Genomic DNA, 20,394 nt, shown 5'->3' on the forward strand with positions numbered 1-20,394 from the left:
CTATGGACTCTGAAAAACAATCTGAGGGGTTTGAAGTGGCGGGAAGGTGGGAGGTTGGGGTACCAGGTGGTGGGTATTATAGAGGGCACGGATTGCAGGGCGCACTGGGTGTGGTGCAAAAACAATGAATACTGTTATGCTGAAAAGAAATTAAAAAAAGAAAGAAAGAAAGAAAGCAAGCAAGCCAGTCAGTCCCAGGATGGAGGCAGATTCCAGGCAAGCTAGATAGGTTGCCATGTGAGGGAGTGAGAGCGCATCCTGGGGATTATGTAAATGAGTGTTTGGTGTGGATGCAGGAAGAAGTCAGGTGTTGAATTCAGCCTGAGGCCTGGTCCCTCTGCCTTCATTACACCCAGCAGGCCTGCAAGATGCTGGAGTCCGCAGGATGGATTGTGCCGTCACATGCTGCCTGACTGATATGGAAAGAAATCTGGCAAGTTCCCCTCGTCTGACCCTTCCTGAGCACCCCACCCTGCTCCCCGCCATTCTCAGCACAGCCAGGAGGATCATCTGATCATCCCTGCCCCCACACCACAGCTTAAAGCTCTGCAAAGGCTTCCAAATTTGTTTTGGATGAAATTCAAACTCAAGATGTGACTCTTAAAAAAACTCCTGATCTCGCTCACCTTGCCAGCCCCACCCTCCTCCTATTCCACGGCCTCCCTCTCTCCTCAAAGGAGCCCCACTGCTTCCCAGCCTAGGCCTCTCTGCCCGTGGGTCTCACTCCCTGGATTACTCTGGTCCAGCGGACTCATCCAGGCCTTGGGGTACCTGCTGGTCCCCGAGCTCTTGGTGGGGCATCCTTCTCTGCAGCTCCCTCCTCCAGGACGTGTCCATCCCCTAGTCACCATCCCTTGCCTCTCAGGCCTGTTCATAAGGGACAGCCACCTCCAGCCTGGCCCAGACCCCGAGGGTGGTCCATAGCTGGGCTTTCCCCAAGGGACCCCAATGGCTAGAGCCAACACGGAAGAGGTTTCTACTGTAAATTAAGGGATTCGGCAGGATTTTCGACAGGAGGCCTTACAGAGCCTTCCGAGAAGCCTAAAAGCAGAGTGGATGCACCGGCCCGTGAAGAAGCCTTCCAGAGTCCCTGCACACCAGCTTCAGAGACACTGAAGCCATCCGGGGCCCAGGGGGTCAGGAAACCCTGCTCTAAAAACTCGACCAAGCATAAGCGACCAGTCCTTTCTTTGCCTTCAAAAAGGAAAATAAAGAGAAATGTAAAAACTGGCTAAGTGAACCCAAATTAGCTGATGCTAATATAAGGTTAGTCTGGGAGTGTGGGCTTCTTGGCCACCGTGCGCCCCCTAACATGCCCCTCTGGGCCAGCCTCAGGGCCCAGGAGCGGGCAGAGCTGAGAAGCTCGGGTCCGAGTTCCCCACGCGGCTGGCAGCCTGGTTCCCGCTGTGGACCCTGCCTGGCTTTGGAGCCCACCCAGAGCCCTGATACGGCACAGGGACACGCGGCGTAAACCACCCTGTAAAACGTGGTGGCTCCGCTTCCTACCGCTGCGTTAACAAACGACCCCAGACGCGGCGGCTGAAAACAACGCCCGTTCATCTCCTTCCAGCTCTGTGGTTCGGAAGTCCAATGCGGGCTGGAGTCTAGGTGTCAGGGGGCCGTGTTCCTTCTGGAGGCTCAGGGAGACATCCACTTCCCTGTCTCTCCCCCTCCTTCTCGTATGCCACACTCCGTCCCCACCTCCAAAGCAGGTGACGTCACACCTCTCCGCTCTCCTCTGGCCTCACAGCTCTCTGACCACGTGAGGCTGGATTCTCCCTCCGGAAGGACCCCCGTGATTACAGTGGGTGCTGGGCCCGCCTGGACCATCCAGGCTTATCTCCCTATTCCACAGTCTGCTGATGGGTAACCTGCCCATCCTAGGGCAGCCTCGGCCCCCTGTGCCTTGTAAGGTAAGACATTCACCCGTCCCAGGGATTAAGACATGGACATCTGGGGAGCGGAGGGAGCACCCCTCAGACAGCCACACAGCTGGCCCCAGTGAGGAGACGGGGCAGGAGTTTTCTTTCAGCCACAAGCTGGGTTCTTGGGATCTGGGTGGTCATTTCTGCAGTCCGTGGGGAAGATGGTTTGGTGGTGAAGTTATCGGCATCAAGGTGCATCTTTTCAGAGGCGGCGCTCAACGTGTTGGAGATTGTGGGGCAGATCAGGACATGGACCTGCAGGCCATAGGCACCCCCAGTGCTGAAGAGGCCGGTCCAGGCCCACCCGGCTCCCAAACCCATCCCAGCAACCCCAGGCCACAGGATGCCAGCAACATCCTCGGGCCTGGTCAGCCTGGAGGAAAGGGACCACGTGGCAGCCAAGCCCTGAGGCTGGCCAAGGCAGGCCCAAGTGAGGCTCAGCAAATGCCTGGTAAATCATCAGAAGACACTTAACAGGATCACTGGGGGCACCAGAGCGCATCCTGGCGAAGCCAAGCAGGCTCAAATCCCAGGGCTGCCTCTCACTTGCTTTGTGCACGTGGACGAGTTACTTAACCTCTCCGAGCCCCACGTCTGCCCCCGCTATCAGATGGGAGACCATCCTCCTCAGAGCCTCAAGAGCCACAGAACACCACGCACACCCTACAGCAAGTACCTAAATGCCTCCGGCCCCGAAGTCACGCACTAGCCAGTACTTCCTCCTAATCTTTGAATTGCTAGCTATGAAAATGCTACCTTTATTTTTAATTTGTTTTTACTTACCATAATGCATCATGGCAATGAACCGAAAAGTACCCCCTTAAATACACTGTAAGATCTAGTGCTCTTTTTTTTTTTTTTTACTTATAAAAACAAAATATTTCCAACAAACCTAAAAATATCCCGAATAATACACAAAAAACTCACTACCACCCATTAGCAAAGGAGCCATGAGTTTGAAGTATCTTTCGCTTTAAGAACTAAAATCGAAAATACAGCAAACTCCCCCATTTTTCTTCCTTTTCACTCTCAAGCAGCGCCTCCCTGGGAAGGTGGAGTGGTGTCTTCCCGCTTCATGTTTCTAGAGCTTTCTTTCATTTACTTGTAGCTGTCATTTTGACTACTTGGAAATTTACACGACTGGCTTCGTTCTACTAATGCTTGGCTACGTGCCTTTCGAAATGAACTTACTACTTATACACAGTTAAGGCGGTGAGCTCCGCGCAGGATGGGATTTTGAGTCACAAGCCTACCGGGGTCCTACTGTGGGTCCCTGGGGTCCGTGCATTAACCTTCCCAGGCATACCTGCCACGTTGGCCACCCGTAGGGCTTCCTGGTTCTTGGGCGTCTTGGAGCGGTTCTGGCTGCGCTGCTTGCCCCCTGTGGAGCGGGTGCTTCGAAGGTGGACCTCCGTGGCCTTGAAGAAGGCCACCATGAAGGGCTGCTTGTTCTGCGGCCCGTGCCGCCCAATCAGGCCCGCCAGCTTGGGGTTGATGCTCTGCCCTAGATAGGAAGCAGGCAAATGCACAGAAGATCGATTTCAGAGGAGAAGCAGTGCGCGGGGAGGGGCTGCACGCCTCACGGCCCACTCCTGCACCTGCTATCGGTCCATCCACATCCAGCAAGTGCTTATTCAGCATTTACTCTATGCCAGGTTGCTCAGGGGCTTGGAACACAGCAGGGAAGCACACAGAGGGGTCCTCTGGGTGTGCACACAGTGGGGCAGGGTGTCAGGCAGGCAGCACAGACCACGGCAGCCCCTGCTGATACGTGTGCACACAGTGTAGGAACCTGGCTGAGGTCTGCGGGCTCCGGCTAATGGAAGTGCTCCTTACATTTCATTGGCCAAAGCAGGTCATGTGATCCACCCAATTTCAAGAGGTGGGAGAACCCTGTTTGCCCAAGGAGGGTGGGAGCAGTTGCAAACAGGCCCAGTGACCACCACCTTAGGCATGGAGGGGCTGTTTGCGCAGAGGACTGGGTAACAGCGAGGGAGGGAGCCATGTGGGTCCTGGGGACAGGCCTTCTGGGCAGAGTGTACTGCAAAGGTAAATGCTTGGACGTGGGAGGGAGGTGGGGTGTTCAAGCAACAGGGAGGAGACTGCTGCTGGGTTAAAGCACAGACTGGGGGTGTGGAGGGACGAAGGAGGGATCCGTGGGATAAATCAGGGGGATAAATCAGGGGGAGGGAACGGGGTGGGCCCCAGGCGGCGGGGAGCAGAGCTGGCCAGAGACAGTCAGATCCTCGGTGATTCATTTTTCAAATCGGTCTTTGGAATTTATGTTGAAGGTTTTGTTTTGAAATGATTACAGATTCACAGGAAGTTGCAGAAGAAAATGTACAGGGACGTGCCCTGCACCCTGCCCAGTTCCAGCCCACAGTCCCATAACTAGAGCATATCCAAAGCCGAGAACCACAGAGCCCGGGTCTACTTGGAGAGAAACAACCGACAGCATTTGCCAAGGGACTGGACAGAGAGTGTGAGAAGGTGCAGAGTCACCCCTGACTTCCACGCTCTGGGCCCGAGCACCTGGAAGAAGGGAGGGGCGTTTACAGAGGTGGGGAAACCGAGGCAGGGCTGGGGTGAGGTGGAGAGACTCGGCCGGGGAAGGGAGGGTGGAAGACAGAATGCAGTGTGGTTCGGCGGCTGCTGTGTGCAATGTCCACCTGTCTCCGGAGGGAAACTGGCGGGTGGACAGGACCATCCCAGCAGGAGTGCGGCCCCTGATCCAGGGGGGAGAGATGGACCCCGAACCAAACATGCCTGGTGCCAGACTTCCCGGATTCACGTGTTCCCTCTGCCATTCAACACAGACGCTTCTCAAAACAGAGCTTTGCACGTCGGACACGCTCGAGAAAATGCTGGCCCTGGGCGTGGGTCGGGGTGACACAGAGGAGCTCCTCCGGGGACAGGGTGTAGCTGGGCAGCGAAGTGACAGCTGAGCCCAGGCATCCAGTCTCCACCACCGAGAGGGCAGGGTTCATTCACACTGGGTGCCCAGACAGGGAGGATCTGGAAGGAACTTGGGACACCCAGAGGATACAGGACCCGAGAGACAGAGAGGAGACAGCAGATGGAACAAGGACTGTGTCCTGTGTGCTGCTGCTGGGCGGGCTGGGGCTGGGAGCGGGGAACAGGCCAGCAGCGAAGGCCACTGCCCGATATGTACCGGGGGTCATGCCGCAGGGTGATAAATATTCCAAAGGAAGATAAAGCAAGAGAGAGGGTAAGGAAAGCTGATGTCACTCATGAGAGAACAGCCCAGAGGCCGAACAGCCTGCCCATGGACACCCAGCTTGGAAGGGACCGAGCAGAGTCTGGACCCAGGCTGTGTAAGAGGGACAGAAATACATAAGATCCAGCTAGGTTGGAGGGGTCAGAGGCCAATGAACGTGGATTCTGGGGGGCGCCGGGCCCGTCCACATCTGGAATTAACTTCACCTGGAGTCCCCCGGACGGGCCCAAGTCAGGAAACCCAGCCTCCCGGGGCCCAGATCGGCACCAGAGGTTCGCTTTGGTGTTCTCACAGCTCGTGTTTAAAAGAGCAAGCGTCCCCCATACCCCACGGTTGTACCTTCACCCCCTGGAACGTTCGGCTCTCCTGCATTCTTTAGCAAGGGTTTCCTCGAGTTCATGCATTTATAATACGAATGATTCTATAAAAGAAACCATTAAAGTGGAGCCCCTAGGAATTGTATTTTGCCCTACCCCCACCTGGAAGGCTTTTAGGGCAAAATAAAAATGCCTCGCCTGAAAACCTGATGCTGTTCCAGGCACAGTAAATCCGAGGGCTGCAAGCGGGCTGCGCAGCACCGAGGGAGGGTGTCCAGCCGGCTTTCGTGGCGGTCAAGCACAGCCAGGCCCGGGGACCTGCAGCCTCGGGGAAGCAATCGGTAGACACGGAGGAAAGAAGGGACACTTCCGGGGGGTCTGAACTCGCATCTGCCGCTGACCGCCCGGTGTGGGCCAAGAGAGGTAAAGTTGGATGCGGGGGCCTCAGTGGCCTCATCTGTAAAGTGGGGACGAGGCCATTTGTCTCACCCATGCCCCCTCTCCATGGTACCCAACCCAATTTTCATTTCAGCCTTTGTGTCTTAGCGGCCCTGGCCTGGTCACAGGGGTGAGCCTGTGGTCTAACGGACAACTAATCTTCCAGCCACGGTGATTGACTCAAGGATGGGCCTAGGACCCAGTGCAGCCCATGAATGGAACTTTCTGGAGAAGAAACTTCCCACTTAGCATCCAAAAGCAACCCTCTCTCTCCCCCAGAAAAACAGGAGGAGGAATGGACGGAGCCCCAGAAATGGCCACCAACTGGACACCACGAGAGGATCACATTTTCAAATGGGGCTGATCTGGTGGAAGGAAGAGCAGAGAGACAGACACAGGATCTCTGGTGACGTTGCTGAACCACTGGATCAAACCAGTCCTGAAGTCCCCTTCTTGCCCCAACCACCAAGATGACTAAAACCCTGTGATTGTTTAGTCTAAGCTGCATACACGTGTGTCTACAAAAACAGGTGTGCGCAGTTCCTCATAATTGGGATGGTAGGGTTACCACTGTTTCCTATAAACCTGGGTTTTATGCAATACACCGTGGACATCTTTCTCCATCAGCGAAACACCCCAACCTCGTCCCCTATGGCCACAGAGGAGCCTCGCATCTGAAAATGCCTTTACCTCATCCTCTCCTACTGACAGACAATGAGGTTAACGTCCCAGGCTTAAAACAACCACCCCACTGTTGGCCCATTGTTCATTCAGCAACTACTAGTGAACACCTACTGTGTGCCCCGCTCTGTGCGAGGTGCAGGCACAGCAGTGAGCCAGAGGAACCCCCAAAGGTCCCCCTGCCCCCCCAGGGAGGAAGATAAGCCCAGGGATGTGGAGGATGGTGGCCACGAAGAAACTAGGACTGGGTCGGGGCAGGGACAAGGGGGCACTGGTCAGGGAGAGAAGGCCTCTTAGCCACGGGGATTCTGGGGGAGGAACGTTCCCCATGGAAAGAACGGCCAATGCCAAGTCCAGGAGGCAGGAACACACGATGTGTGTTTGAAGAACAGGGAGGAGGGCTAGGGTCAGAATGGGGCGGGGTGATAAGGTTGGGTCCCTGGGGGCCTTTGTGGGGGCTCTGGATCACAGTCTAGGTATTGTAGCAGCCACAGAGGGTCTGGAGAGGGGATGTGGCCAGACTTTGGTGGTGAGAGGCCCAAAGAGGCTGGTGTGGGGGGAAGAGGATGGCCCGGAAATGAGCCCCTCCCTCCAGGCTCTCCTCTAGACTCCCCGCTTTGGCAGCCTCTCTGGGTCCTGCCCACGTGCCCTGCCAGCCAGGGCAGGGTGGTCCCCTCCACCCACTGCCCCAGCACAGGTCAGGGCTCCAAGACGGGCCACAGCATGTTCACCAAACAGACGGCGGCGACACAGTGGCTGGTCCTGGGCCTCCAGCACTCAGGCCGTTGGGGGGCACTAGAGGAGATGCACAGATGTCCTAGGAGCATCCCTCCCCCAGAGTCCTGACAAGCAAAATTGTCTGCACACATCCACAAGTGTCCCCTGGGAGGCCACAGGTCCCGGGTGGCGAGCCACAGCTTGGCACACATCCTCCTACAAGCTCCACTCTTGGACAGACACACAAAGTTACATCCTCGCCGTCAAGTTTTTAACTGCAGAACTCCAGAGACAATGTGGTGTTTTACCCAGACAGTTAACGGACCAGGAACCTAAATAATTCATTCATCTTTTTTACACATATTCATGGTGCACAGGCAGGGGCCAGGCACTGCCCTGTACCCTGGAGGTTACACTCACAGTCTGGGGAAGGAAGCGTGGAATCAGACAAGCTGTGACCACATCTGGGAGAGAAGAAATTTAAAGCATACACCAACATACGTAAGTATGTACATGCATAGGGGTTTTGTTTTAATACCCCCCCCAAAAGGGCCGAGAAGGGTTTTACTGGAGGAAAGGACATGTGGGTTGTCTGGCAGAAGAATTCTGTTTCACTTTATGATATCACAGGGCATTGGCTTTCCGTAGCATAAGCCAGGGCAAGCATCTGTTTTGATGGTGTGTTTCTAAATGTCCAGGGTGAGTGTCACAACTAGGGAGCCAGGCCACATGCACCGGGCTGATGGCTGCAGGGAGAAGTAACTGATGGAGACAGGGAGGCACGAGAAACCAAATACTTGAACCATAAAGTCTGTGTCTTCAGGGAAGTTGGAAAAGATGTATAGTCCAGCTAAGAATTAATAAGTTAAAAAAAAAAAAAAAAAAAAACACCCACCTGAAGATTTGCCCAAGAGCAGGTTTGCCAGATTTTGCAAATTAAAGTACAGGAAGCCTGGCTGAATCTGAATTTCAGAGAAATGAATAATGCTGGCAGTATATGGGACATACTTATGCTACGTAATAACTTATTGTTTATCTGAAATTCAAATGTAATGGGATGTCCTGTATTTTAATCTGCCCAGAGGCCCTCCTCAAGTGAGGAGAAGACGGTCTTCCCAAAGTAGCAGTAGATCTGATCCCCTGTGCTGGCTGCACACGTACACCATGGGCGAGACATCTGGTCTACCCCGTAGGCAGGTATGTGGGCTCAGAGCAAAGGCTCACTGCTTTCTTCTTCTTTGGTGGAACGCATTGCTTGACTCTTTGTGGGCTGCTTTACTTCTGTTTTTGTTTTGGGTTTCCTTTTTTTTTTTTTTTTTTAATGTTAGTGTTTAAACGAACATCTTGTATACAGATGAGTGAGTCTTCCCAAACATACAGACTGAGGTGGTCACCACTCTGATCAGGATGCAGAATGGCTCCTGTGCTGCCTTTTATCTCGTGCGTCGAAGCTGGAGATACTGCTGCTTCCTGGGGACACTGGTCAAGGTCTGGAGACATTTTGGAGCTTTATGACTTGAGGGAGGTGCTTCTCCATCTTGTGGGTAGAGGTCAGGGATGGTGCTAAACATCGTATGGTGCTCAGGAGGGCGCCCCCCCCATGTCAACATGCTGATGGAGAGGAACTCCACTTTCTAGACCTGCTCTTGCTCCAAGACCCTTCCCAGGCCCACACAGCTCCTCCTAGGATGGGCACTGCAGGCTGCTCAGAGATGGTCTCCTCCCTAAAAAGGCAGGCAGAAGGAAAGAAGATCCTCTAGCCTGCCTGCTTCCTTCTTCCATGCTTGGGAATGTGGAGGCTGCCGTCTCGCCAAATGTGATGTGGTGAGTCTTAGGACACAGCATGGAGCCAGGAGGGAGAAGATCTTGACTACTATTGATTCTGTAGCCCAGGGCTTGGCCAACTGCAGCCCGCGGGCCAAATCCAGCCTGCCGCCTGTTTTGCAAATAAAGTTTTATTGGAACACCTCTTTGCACATTAGTGCACATATTTATCGCCTGCGTTCATGCTCTAATGCCATGGTTGAGGAGCTGTGACAGAGTCTATCTGGCCCACAAAGCCTAAAAGTTAATTCAATATGTGGTACTTTATGGGAAAAGTTTGCTGACCTCTGCTCTAACCAACCCTAGATCCGCATCCTTCCGGACTTGTAAAGGAAACCATAACTGCCCAAGATAAGGCACTTTTGTTGTCTATCATTTGCCTGATAGAGTTGCCCGGCAGAGTTGGTTCTCTCTGTTGCTGGCTCACAATATAGACGAGGAACAAGCCTTACCGAGTGTTTGCTCTGCACCAGGCACTGTGCTGGGGCCATTCCACGTGCTGCTGCTCAGGCAGGCCCCCGATCCCACATTTACAGAGGGAGAAGCTGTGTGGAAGCTGTGAACTTGACCACCACACCATCGCTGAGTCCAGGTGGATAGACACACAGGAAGGAAAAGATTGCTCGGGCATGAACGTGGACAACCTACAGAGCCTCAGACAGCAGGAAGGATTCCCCAAGACATGAGGAGGAAGGTCTTCCAAGGGGGGAGCCAGGTGGGTGGTGGTTTGGGGGCAGGACTCTGGGCCTGGAGGACAGGGACAAACCAGTGTGCGTCAGGCCACTGCTGGCAGGTCCTGGAGAGGCAGGAGCAGAATCAGCACGCCCAGCCCCGGGGAAGCTGCCCAAGGAAGGGGCATGGAGCCCGAATGGGGTCTCTTGGGAGAAGAGAGAGCACAGCCCCATCACAGAGAAAGCGACATCTTGGTTTTGTAATTTCTTTGTTTTCCAGGCCCAGAGCCCCCGTGGAGGCCCCCTGGTGGAGGCCCGCAGCAGCAGAATGCCCCTTGTGGATCGGGATCCTGCAAAACGTGTTAACTCCAGCCGCTGGTCTCCATGGACCAAGGCCCAGGTGACGGGTGAGAAGGTCTGTATGGCTTGTGACATCCGCCGGGCCCCACTAACCCCGTGTTGTCCCAGCCATGGCCGCACACCCAACCCGGGAAGGACCCATCCCAGCCTCTGGGTCATCAAGGCCTCCTCCTGTCTCTCACTCGGCTTCTGCACAAACAGGATGTGAAGCAATCGCAGGGCGAAGGCACCTCCGAGCCAGCTGCACGGCGGGCGGGAGCGCTCGCCAACCTCGGCTTTACGCGGCTTAGCCTCCGCGGCTGTCGTGGGCGCGTGGCTCACCTCCCGCTCCCGGCGCGGCGGCCGCGGCCAAAGGCTGGGACAGCAGACACCCTCAATCCTTTAAATGCCTTGCAATCCCATTCAATCCCCTCGGGGAAAATGGAGAAGAGAGGCACGTGCTCTCGCGCCCGAGGAGAGAAGCCCGAGGCACCCTTTGCGCACAGACGTCCAGAACACAAGGAAGGAGACACGGGGCGGGTGGCAGGAGAAGGGGCCCTCCGTGTCCGAGAGCAGCAGCTGGAGGCAAGGTGGGTAGGAGGGACCGCCAGATTGTCTTCTCAGATTGAAGAGTTGGGCTTTTCAGCGCTGCCCTCCTGAGCCTCCGAGTGATTTCTTCTCTGGGCAAGAGAGAGGGAGGACACTATAACCTAGAACAAGAGGCTGAGTCCTTGTCTTGGGTCCAAGTCCAAGTCCTTGTCTTGGGAGCGAATGTCCAGGTGTTTCCACATCTGCAAGGACAGAGGTGCCTCCGGTTCAAAGCCATGTCTTCCTCTCCCTGTGGCTTGGGACAGAGGGTGGCAGTGGAAAAACCCCGGATAAACCCTCCTGAGGATCCCAGAACTTGTCTTCACGCCTCCTCCCTGACCTTTAGCATACTGTCTCGTCACTCTCCACTCCAACGAGATAGCGGGCGACGTGATGGCAAAGTCCCTCAGGCCGTAGCCCAGGGCCTGCGACAATCCCAGGCTCATCAGATGCTTGCTGAGTGAAGAAATGTGTTTCCAGTGCGGGCGGACAGGCTCTGGACTACAGGAAGCAGGTTCTAACACCCAGGTGCCGGGGCAGGGAGAGGCCGGCATCGCTCCCCAGCCTGGGACGCCGGACCCAGGGCTGTCCCGTCCGCAGGCACAGTGCCCAGGCCTGGGTACTTTCAGGAGCCCGTGAAAATGTTTTAATGTCTCTTAAAGTCAGAAGACACATGAACTTTTGAGGGTTACAGAAATTGTTTTCATTTTTAATCCAACCAGGATTCTATTCATCTTTATACTGTCGTGGTCATGAAACATCATTTTTACTAGTTTTCTTTTTAACAGAGGGAGGAGCCTACAAAAGTTTCATGCAGCGCTGGCCACTTCTGTTGGTCCCAGGAGCAGGAAGCCCACTGTCCTCTGGGTTCTTTCTCGAGCACTTTCCTCCCCCAGCAGGAAGCAGGACACTGTAGGGTCCCGGGCTGTCTGTCCCCAGGGCTCAGCCATGTACCCGGCGGACGCTCCTGGGGTACGCTCTCCCCAAGCCTGGTTCCCGCGGACCACATCTCCTGGAAGGCGTCCCAGCAAAGAGCGAGTCAGGCTGGGGGGCTGGAGTCAGAACCAGCGCCAAGCCCAGGTCTGCCCGAGGAACTGGGCGACTTCAGGCAAGCGGACCCCCCCTTCTCGGCCTCGGTCTCCTCGTCCACTAACGTGTCGATGCTCACAGCCACACTCCCTGGGTGGGTCACCGTGATCACGAAGCTAGTCGACAGCAACCATGACGCTGACAGGAGCTCGCAGGAGGGAGTGTGGTCAGGGCGCCCGGCCCAGGGCTCAGCATCTCACAGGAATTCACTCTTCTGCCTGATCATTATTGCGTCCGTGGAACAGAAGAAGGGATGAGGCACGGAGAGGCTGCGCCAGCTGCCCAACAGAACACGAGGCTGTCCGAGGAGCAGGGCTGGGCTGCCGGCTCCAGGGTCCACGTGGGAGCCACTGGCCATTCCCTGGTCTGCACAGGAGCCCCGAGCCGGCAGCCTGGCCCGCAGCGAGGGGTCAACCTTCACCGGCACCACGGGGACAGCCCCCTTGTCAGCTGGCTAGCTCTCTCTAGCTCCGGGGGAGCTGGAAGGCATCAGCACCCCTCCGTCCTTGCCTCCTCTTCGCTCCCACTCACTCGCCCCTGGAGCAGGGGGACCCCCTGTGTGGCTCGGGGGCGGCTGCCTTTCCTCCTATCTTCTGTGCAAAGGGAAAGACAAGTAGATGCCAGCCCTCCTTCCCCCAGCGTCCTGTCCCCGGATGAGACACTGCTCCCACGTTGGCTCCCAATGAGCCACAGGTGCCTGGCGCGTTTATGGGCTTCTCCCCTGCACAGGCACGCTCTTTGCTGCTCCCTGGGGGCACTAACAGGAAGGCACAGCTGTTGGGAGAGGGAACAGACACACACATCCTGGCTGGTCTCAGGAGGGACTTGGAGACCCGGTGGACAGGAGGCTCACATCACACCAAACATAAAGCTTCTCAGAGAATATCTGTGACATCTGTGCCTCACGAGGCTGGAAGCCAGCTCACCAGTATAACTATCATCAACAGGCCCATTGTTTGGGTGGGAAAACTGAGGCCTCTGAGATGGGACAGGCTCCGTATTCCGGCAGCCAGCAAGCGGCTACAAGGTGCTGCTAGGGTCCAGACCAGCATTACACTGTCCCTGTCGGACCTGTCTCGGTGCTCCTTCTCCCTTCCTCCCAAAGGGGACACTGGGGGCTGGGCCCGGGTGCCACTGCCCTGGAACTCGGCTTGCCCAGGTACCACAGGAGGCAGCCATGTTCACTGAGTTTGGGTTAATGCCAGCAGTTGCCCCCGAGGCGGGGACCCCATGGCTCCCACAGGCGGCACAGCCGTGGTGCACCGGCATACGGAGCCCCGAATCCATGGACTCCCCAGCAGGCTCTGCTGGTCTTTCACGGGGGTAGGGATTTAACCTGACAGGGTGCTCAGCCCGAGCACGGTCTTATTGGCAGGTACCCCAAAACACGGGGCATGACTGTGTCAGCAGGTCAGCACTGGGCCAGGCCCCAAGTGACTCAGGGAGCTCATGAGAAAAGGCAGCTTCCTGGCCCAGCCCTCAGGGACTCAGCACCCACAGGTCTGGGGTGGGGGCAGGAATCACTAGCCTCAACGTGCCCCCCAGGCGATCAGGGACACTGGGGTCAGAGGGAAAGCAGCTGCATAGCCAGGAGCCCGTGGTTTCAGAAACACCGTGCTCACTGGCTATATCTCATTCCCACGAAGATCCCCAAATTCATAGTCCCAGTTAGCCATAGTTCACTCTATCCCTCTCTGATGGTCTGCGTGGGTGGTCCTTTCCCAACCCAGGCCGCCAGGCCAAACCTGTCGGCTGGGTATGCACAGTGCCTGGACAGAGCAGCCCTATTCCTGAGTGGAGGCATCCATGCCCAGCTCCGGGCGCCCCATCTAGGAGGGGGCGGGAGGGGAGGAGACAGGCCCTGAGTCATGAGTACAGTTTCCAATCCTTGCTCAGACCCTGGGTAGCATCTTACAAGCACTAGGCTAGCCTCCCCTTAGATGAAGAGAGATCCCCAGGGATCGGCCCGAATATGGAGTCGCACACCTGCCGGGGGCCTACTGTCCCATGAGGATCTTACGGGCAGCACGTGCCTAGTGGCCCCGTGGTGGGAAGGACAAGAGGCTATGGCATTCCGCACTGACTCTGGGCTCAGCTGCTGTCCCGAGTTGAACAATTAAGCTCTTCACTTACATGAGCTCATCTGATCCTTCACCACCCACCCTGGAAGGTGGAAACTATTATTAACCCCACTTTCCAGATGAGGGACATTAAGTGACTCACCCCGAATCATGTGGGTAGAAACAGTAGAGGTGGGGTTTGAACCTGGTGAGTCTGGCCTTCTGAGTCCAAGCTTTAACCATCAGGCTGTGCCATCTCACTGCGTGCTAAGCTTCACCTGGATTCTGGGGGGAAGCAGAAGCTGGAGGACATAAGGGCACAAGCCCCAGATTTTTGGGAGAGAAAGATAATGGCAAGCCTGACACTAGGAAAACTGGGTTGGGTGTCAGTTAAGAGAAAAACCAAACTTGGGCCACCCCAAGCCAGCAGGGCAGACAGGGCAGAGAAGCACAGGACCCATCAAGGTCAAGATGGAAGATCTAGACAATATCCAGGAGTCCAGGGAAATGGCCACTCTGAAGAGAGGAGTCAAATCTACTCTAGCCCCATTTTTACTTCATCTCCAATATGTTCCTCGGGAGAGTTTAAGTAAAAAGAAGAGTTGAATGAGTCTGTTGTCAAATAAGTTTAGAATTCCTCTATGCTCTGTGCCCCATCAGGAAATTCACAATGGATATTTGCAAAATAAAGATTCTGATAAGTCCTGCAGAGAAATCTGCTTAGTTTATCCAACCTCGCCTTTTCACTCTTAACTGATCATGAATCCTTCCCTTTACCCTGGGACACCCACTGACACTTCATGGGACACAGTTTGAGAAGTTCTGGCATACAGCAGGGATTGCATTCTTTGTCTATAAATAATCATCTGAAAATAATACATCTTTTCAACTTTGTGGACTACAGTCTCTGTCACGACTACTTAACTCTGTTGTGATAGCATAAAAGCAGGCCTAGATAATACATAAATGAGTGTGGCTGTGTACTAATAAAATTTTATGGACACCAAAATGTGAATTTCATATAATTTTACATATCATGAGATAGTCTTCTTCTTTTGATATTCCTCCTCCATTTAAAAATGTGAAAACTAGTTTCAGCTCAAAAGCCACAGAGAAACAGGGTGCAGGCTGAATCTGGACCACCGGGCATATAGTTTGCCAATCCAATATAGTGCCATGGAAAACTCTAGCAGTTCCAGGACCTCCCCTCGTTATGTGTCATGGAGAGGGGAAAGAGGAGGAGAGGGAGGCTGAAGGCTCCACCAGTAGAAAGACCAGCCTGGAAGCGAGACAAGCACAGTCTTAAACTCTGCTGCACCTCCCACAGGGTGCATGGCCTCAGGCCAGTCTCAGACAGAGGGGGCAGCTCCAGACCAAAGCGGTGGCCTCTGATAGGAAAGAAGAGAGGCACGGCCCAGCAGCAATAAAACAAAAGGTGAGACAATTTGGCTACATCACCCCAATCCATTTGGCACCTGGCATTAACCACAGTAAAAGAGAAAAATGAAAAACTGACAAATTATTTGCAGCTTAAATCACAAAGAGCCAGGTGTCCTTAGACTCTAAGGAAGAAAAAGACCAACGCTCTGTCAGAGCAATGGGCAGAGGGGATAAACGCATGGCAGGCAGGGAGTTGACTGCAAGCAGTGCACCAGAGAAGGGGATCAGCCTCACAGAGCAGAGAAGAAAACAAAGCAAAACTACAAGAGCCCATTTGTCATCTCCCTGATGAACACGTTTGGGAACGTGTACTGTCAAAGAAGGGGAAGCAGGTGCCCTCATGTGCTCTGATGGGGGCGTGAATAGACGGAGCCCCAAGGAGGGCAGACTGACAACACCTGTCCAAACTACGCACAGATAATGTCCCCTTTGGGAATTTATCCCAGGGCTACACTCAGTGGACAACAACATGTGCACTGAGGTTTTCCACTGCAGCCCTGTTCGTAAGAGCAAAGGACCAGAAAACGCCTACACGTTCTTCCCAAGGGGGCCCTGGATAAGTCAGCGCGGATAGTAGCAGTGTAACGACACCAACACCATGAATAACAAGAGAAACAGCCCTGGAGTGGGGCATGTCCGAGGCATCAGGTCTAGACTCAGCTCTGCCTCCCAACGCGTGGCCCAGGACCAGCAGCCTCTGCGGCAGCCTCTCCTCCACTCCAGGCTTGCTGGATCCGAATCTGCATTTTACCAGGATGCCCCCGGGGGGATTCCTATGCGCACTGGGTCACTATCTTAAAACTCTTTAGCATTAACACCCCCTGTGGCCCTGTGTGTTGGAGAGGAGGAGGTTCTGGAAGGTGAGGGAAGTTGTCCAAAGTCACAAGGCGAGTGAGTGGCAGAGCTACACTCAACTGCACACATACATGACGGCACAACAGCCCCCAAACAAACAGGGCAGCTCGTCCAGGGCTGCGAAGGGCCAGCCGTCAAGGTTAGTGATAAAAAGCAAGGCGGAGAACACCGTATGTGCCACGTCACTACTTGCGGGAGGGAAAAAATAAAAGCAAAACAGAATCTATATGTAGTTGTTTAAACACCCAGAGGGCATCTCTGAAAACAGCCTGGAACAGGGAAAGGGCAGGTGCCCCCGGGGTGGAAGTGAGCCACTCAGACGGGCCCGGGAGAGGCGCATGGTTACGCGTATCTGTAACTTGCATTTTGAGCCACTGGCAAATATTACCTACTCTAAAATAAATGTGTTTCTAGTTTAGGTTTTTTTTTTTTTTCCCCTGAAAGCTGGTATAAGGAAGAAGCTACCCACCCAAAGCCATCCCACACTTAATAAGAAACACGCTTTGGGGGAAGACGTGGGCGCGAGCAGTCCTACCCGACTTCCCACTCGCCTTCTGGTCACCCTTGTCCGAGCAGGCGGGTGCCCGCAGAGTGACCGCGAGGCGCAGGGCGACACAGACCAACCGTGGATTCTCCAAGCATCTGGGACTCAGAACCACATTCAGGGTCTCTTGGAAGGGGCTTCATGCCTTCCTTGCACCGGTGCTGTAGTCCTTCACTGGGACAGTTTTGTTCAGCAGGGAACACTTGGTAACACCTGGAGACATTTTTGGGAGATGCTACCAGCCTCTAGTGGGTAGAGGTCAGGGGTATTGTTAGACATCTGCCATGCACGGGGCATGCAGGATGTTCTCCGTCTCCCGGGCGGGGGTGCCCGGGTCAGCGCGTCTCAGATGCATAATGTGTTCCGCGAGCACCTGGGGCCCCAGGCACAGCACTGGTTCTAGCAGGCTTGGGATGGACCAGAGTCTGCATTCCCAAGACGATGCTGACCCTGCTGGTGTGGGACCTCACTCTGTAAGGGGCCCCACCCGACCCGGCTGTGGTCAACCGTGTAACCATCTCTTACAAAGGGGGTGGGTGTTATTTTTGCTTGGGATCGAAAGACTGAACGGTGAGTACTGGCTGGTCGGGGCTGGGGGGCCTTGTTTTGACGGAAGCAGGCATGAGCTTGCCAGGCTCCTGCGTGATTCCAGGAGCACGGGCTGCATTAGAAGCAGGGAGATGGTGGCCGCACACCTACCATCCAAGGTCTCCACGCAGAGCTGCAGGCCCAGATTGTGCCGTGGGTTGACCACCCAGTGGTTGCTGGTGGCAGTGATGTCGAACACCAGCCAGCCTTCCTCCGAGGCCCAGAGCGTGCGGCTGTCTAGCAGGAACAGGTCTGACTCCCTGCAAAAGAAGAGAAACCCAGGCTCCAGGTCAGCAGGCCATGGCTCTGTCACCCTGTCACCGGCCAGCTGCTGTTGGAGAGAAGGACCATGTGGCGTACGGGAGGCAGGAGGAGGGCCACCGGGCTCCCAAAAGTGGGTGCATCAGAGCAAGATCCAGGCCTAGAGACACCCTCGGAGCTGTGATGGGGAAAGGGAGTGTGGAAGAAGCATAAAGAGATACACACAGCGGACAAGGAGCTGCTCTGAGGCCAACTCACCCTTCCCACATGTTAGGCGGCACACCGATGGGACAGGGGGCAGGATGGCAGGGATTTATAGCCTCCGTGCTGCTGGGAGTCTCGGGGAGGAAGCCCCACTTGTTAGATTACTCACCATGTGCCAGGTACTGCCCCGAGAATTCAATACACATTATCTCATTCAACTCTCACGACCCTACGGGGTAGTGAGACTGTCATCTCCACGGACTACGGGGAGGCCATGACTTGCCCCAGGTCATTTAGCCAGGACGCTACTGAGTTAGGGTGTGAGCTCAGGTAACTGAGCACCAGTGAACAGGCTCTTCATTTCCACGCCATGCAACGTCTTCATAAGCCCTCCAAGCATTAGGAGCTGAGCTCCTAGACTGACATTATGTTAAACAGCTTAACAATAACCCACAGCCTTCGGACCAACTTAGACTGACATTATGTACAGAGATAGCCCTTTAATCCTCTTTTTTCCTCACATTTTGCAGTAGCAAAAAAAACTACAAATGACATTGTAGTGTCTGGAAGATGGATGGATGGTTGGGGGAATGGGTAGCTGGAGGGGTGGATGGTTGGGTACGTGAATGGTGGTTGGGTGGATGGGTGGGTGGGTGGGTGGGTTGGTGAATTTTTACCTTTGTGATAGCAGAATTCTAGTATACAAGGTCTCATAACATCTCGCGCAGTTTTACTTAGAAACATTGAAAGTTTCAATATTTGGAGTCTTTAATCATCAGGTACAGTATTTGAGCCCACCCTCCCCATTGGGCCAGACGCCGGGGTACAACAGTGAACAACATCTAAACCCCCTGTCCCGGGACATCGACCATCTCCATCCCATCAGACCTGGAGTGATCTAATTTTCCGGGGAATTACGGTGAATTTTCTCTGACTCCTGAGCACTTACCACGCGCCAGACTCCAGGCTGAAATGCCTGACCAGCATCATGTCAGCACTACGTCCTTAAGACAAGTCTGTGAGGAGGATATTAGGGTGTGCAGACCCCAAAACTGAGGCTCTGAAAGGCCCAGTTGTTTGCCTGGGGTGACTAGGGTTTTCTGTGGACTAAGACGGAGCCAAGGTAGGGCTGACATCCAGGGAGACGGCCGCCTGCCACCACCCAGCGACACAGTTCTTCTGGACACTACCTCTGCTCAGCTGTGACAACCGGCATTTCAGAGCCTCTGGCAAATCGAACTCACTGTGCTGTAAGGCACTGAACCGTGGGCTGGACGCCAAGGAGCAGGTGCCCCCCCAGGATAAGGCACACATTTCCTATCGGCCCCGGTCCCCGATTCTCCTATTACCCATCACCCCATCATTCATCTCTACCGCGTGCCCTGGAGGCTCCACATTCGTGAGGTTGCCGGACTGTAATTCTGCTGCCTGCCATAACACACGGACGTCCACCAGTCACCTTCGTGTGTGCAGGCGTCGTGAGAAGGCACGCAGAAAATAAAGCAGTAATTTGAGCCAGCATTCAAATTTACTTGAACGCAGAGCCCACTGGAAATGTACGGGGAGAGTCCCGTGTCCTCAGCGAGGCGGACACAGGGATGGAGAACCAGCCTCAGCGAGAGAAGGAGCCCAGGCAGGGGAGAGGACGTCGGGCTGCTTCGTGCAGCACAGCTGTGGACCGCAGGAGCCCGAGCTCTACCGCTCTCTGGGCATCGCTCCAGCCCCAAGTCTGAGAGCAGAGAGCCTAGCTGGCCGAGTCAAGGAGGTGCCCAGCCCTTGGCCGTGGGAGGGCACGGCACTCCACGGGGATGGGGCGGCCTCACCGGGACCGCAAGACAGCAAGAGGGGTTATCGGCATCTGTCTCGGCGAAAATCTCTTTGTAGGTGATACTCAACAATGGCAGAACCTGACTGAGAAAATACCGAGTTATATTATACAACGTGTGGGAATGAACCATGACTGGGGATCTCCTAGCCAACACAGGATGTGTACTGTCCCCTCGCCGGTCCCTCTGAGCCCACTCCCCGCTCCGACACACAGAGAGGCTAGAAGATGCTAGAAGGAGCGATAGCTTTTTGGAGCCACAGAGGGTATCGGAGACGCTAACTTGGCCCCGTCCTGCCCCAGTGGAAGAATAACAAGACAGTCTTGCACGACCACATCACTTCCACTTCTTCCCTGGCCCCTGGACGGGCAGTTCCAGAACCGATTTGGGGGACACCTGTGTGGGTTTCCTGCCTCCAAGCAAGAGCTCCCTGCTGTCTTCACCTCCGGTGTGCCTCGACGACGCCCTCCGGCTACCGGGCCCTGCCGGCACTGTCAACGAACCATCAGCTGCTCTCAACAAATAACAGCGAGCAGAAACTCCAGCCCAAACCAGAACAGCTCCCCCGCTCAGACCGGCTCCCCGGGCCCGGTAGGAAGTGTCCACACCACGGCCCAGAAGTCACAAGTCTGGGTGGTGACTTTGCTGGAAAATGTTACTTGCCGGAAAATGTGACCAGATATCTGGGTAAGCCCTCATGGGCAGTAAAGCAACAAAGAGTAAGTTGGGGCTCTTGAACAGCGAACGTCTTGCCAAACGATACTAAACCTTCTTATTACAGGCCGTGAC

At 54.9% G+C, this 20,394-nt stretch overlaps 1 protein-coding gene across 2 annotated transcripts in view; it reads right to left on the reverse strand.

Moving 5' to 3' along the window:
* BMP7 (bone morphogenetic protein 7) overlaps nucleotides 1-20,394 on the reverse strand; it is an 88,622-nt gene that overhangs the window by 12,429 nt on the left and 55,799 nt on the right. For both annotated transcript variants that reach the window (XM_059407282.1, XM_059407281.1), the window contains exons 3-4: nucleotides 17,426-17,574; nucleotides 3,232-3,429 (exon numbers count right to left, since the gene is read on the reverse strand). In XM_059407282.1, the coding sequence (XP_059263265.1) occupies nucleotides 3,232-3,429; nucleotides 17,426-17,574 (347 nt within the window). The remainder of the gene's footprint in view (nucleotides 1-3,231; nucleotides 3,430-17,425; nucleotides 17,575-20,394) is intronic.

Source organism: Mustela nigripes, chromosome 7, assembly GCF_022355385.1.
Source record: "Mustela nigripes isolate SB6536 chromosome 7, MUSNIG.SB6536, whole genome shotgun sequence".
Lineage (NCBI taxonomy): Eukaryota > Metazoa > Chordata > Mammalia > Carnivora > Mustelidae > Mustela > Mustela nigripes.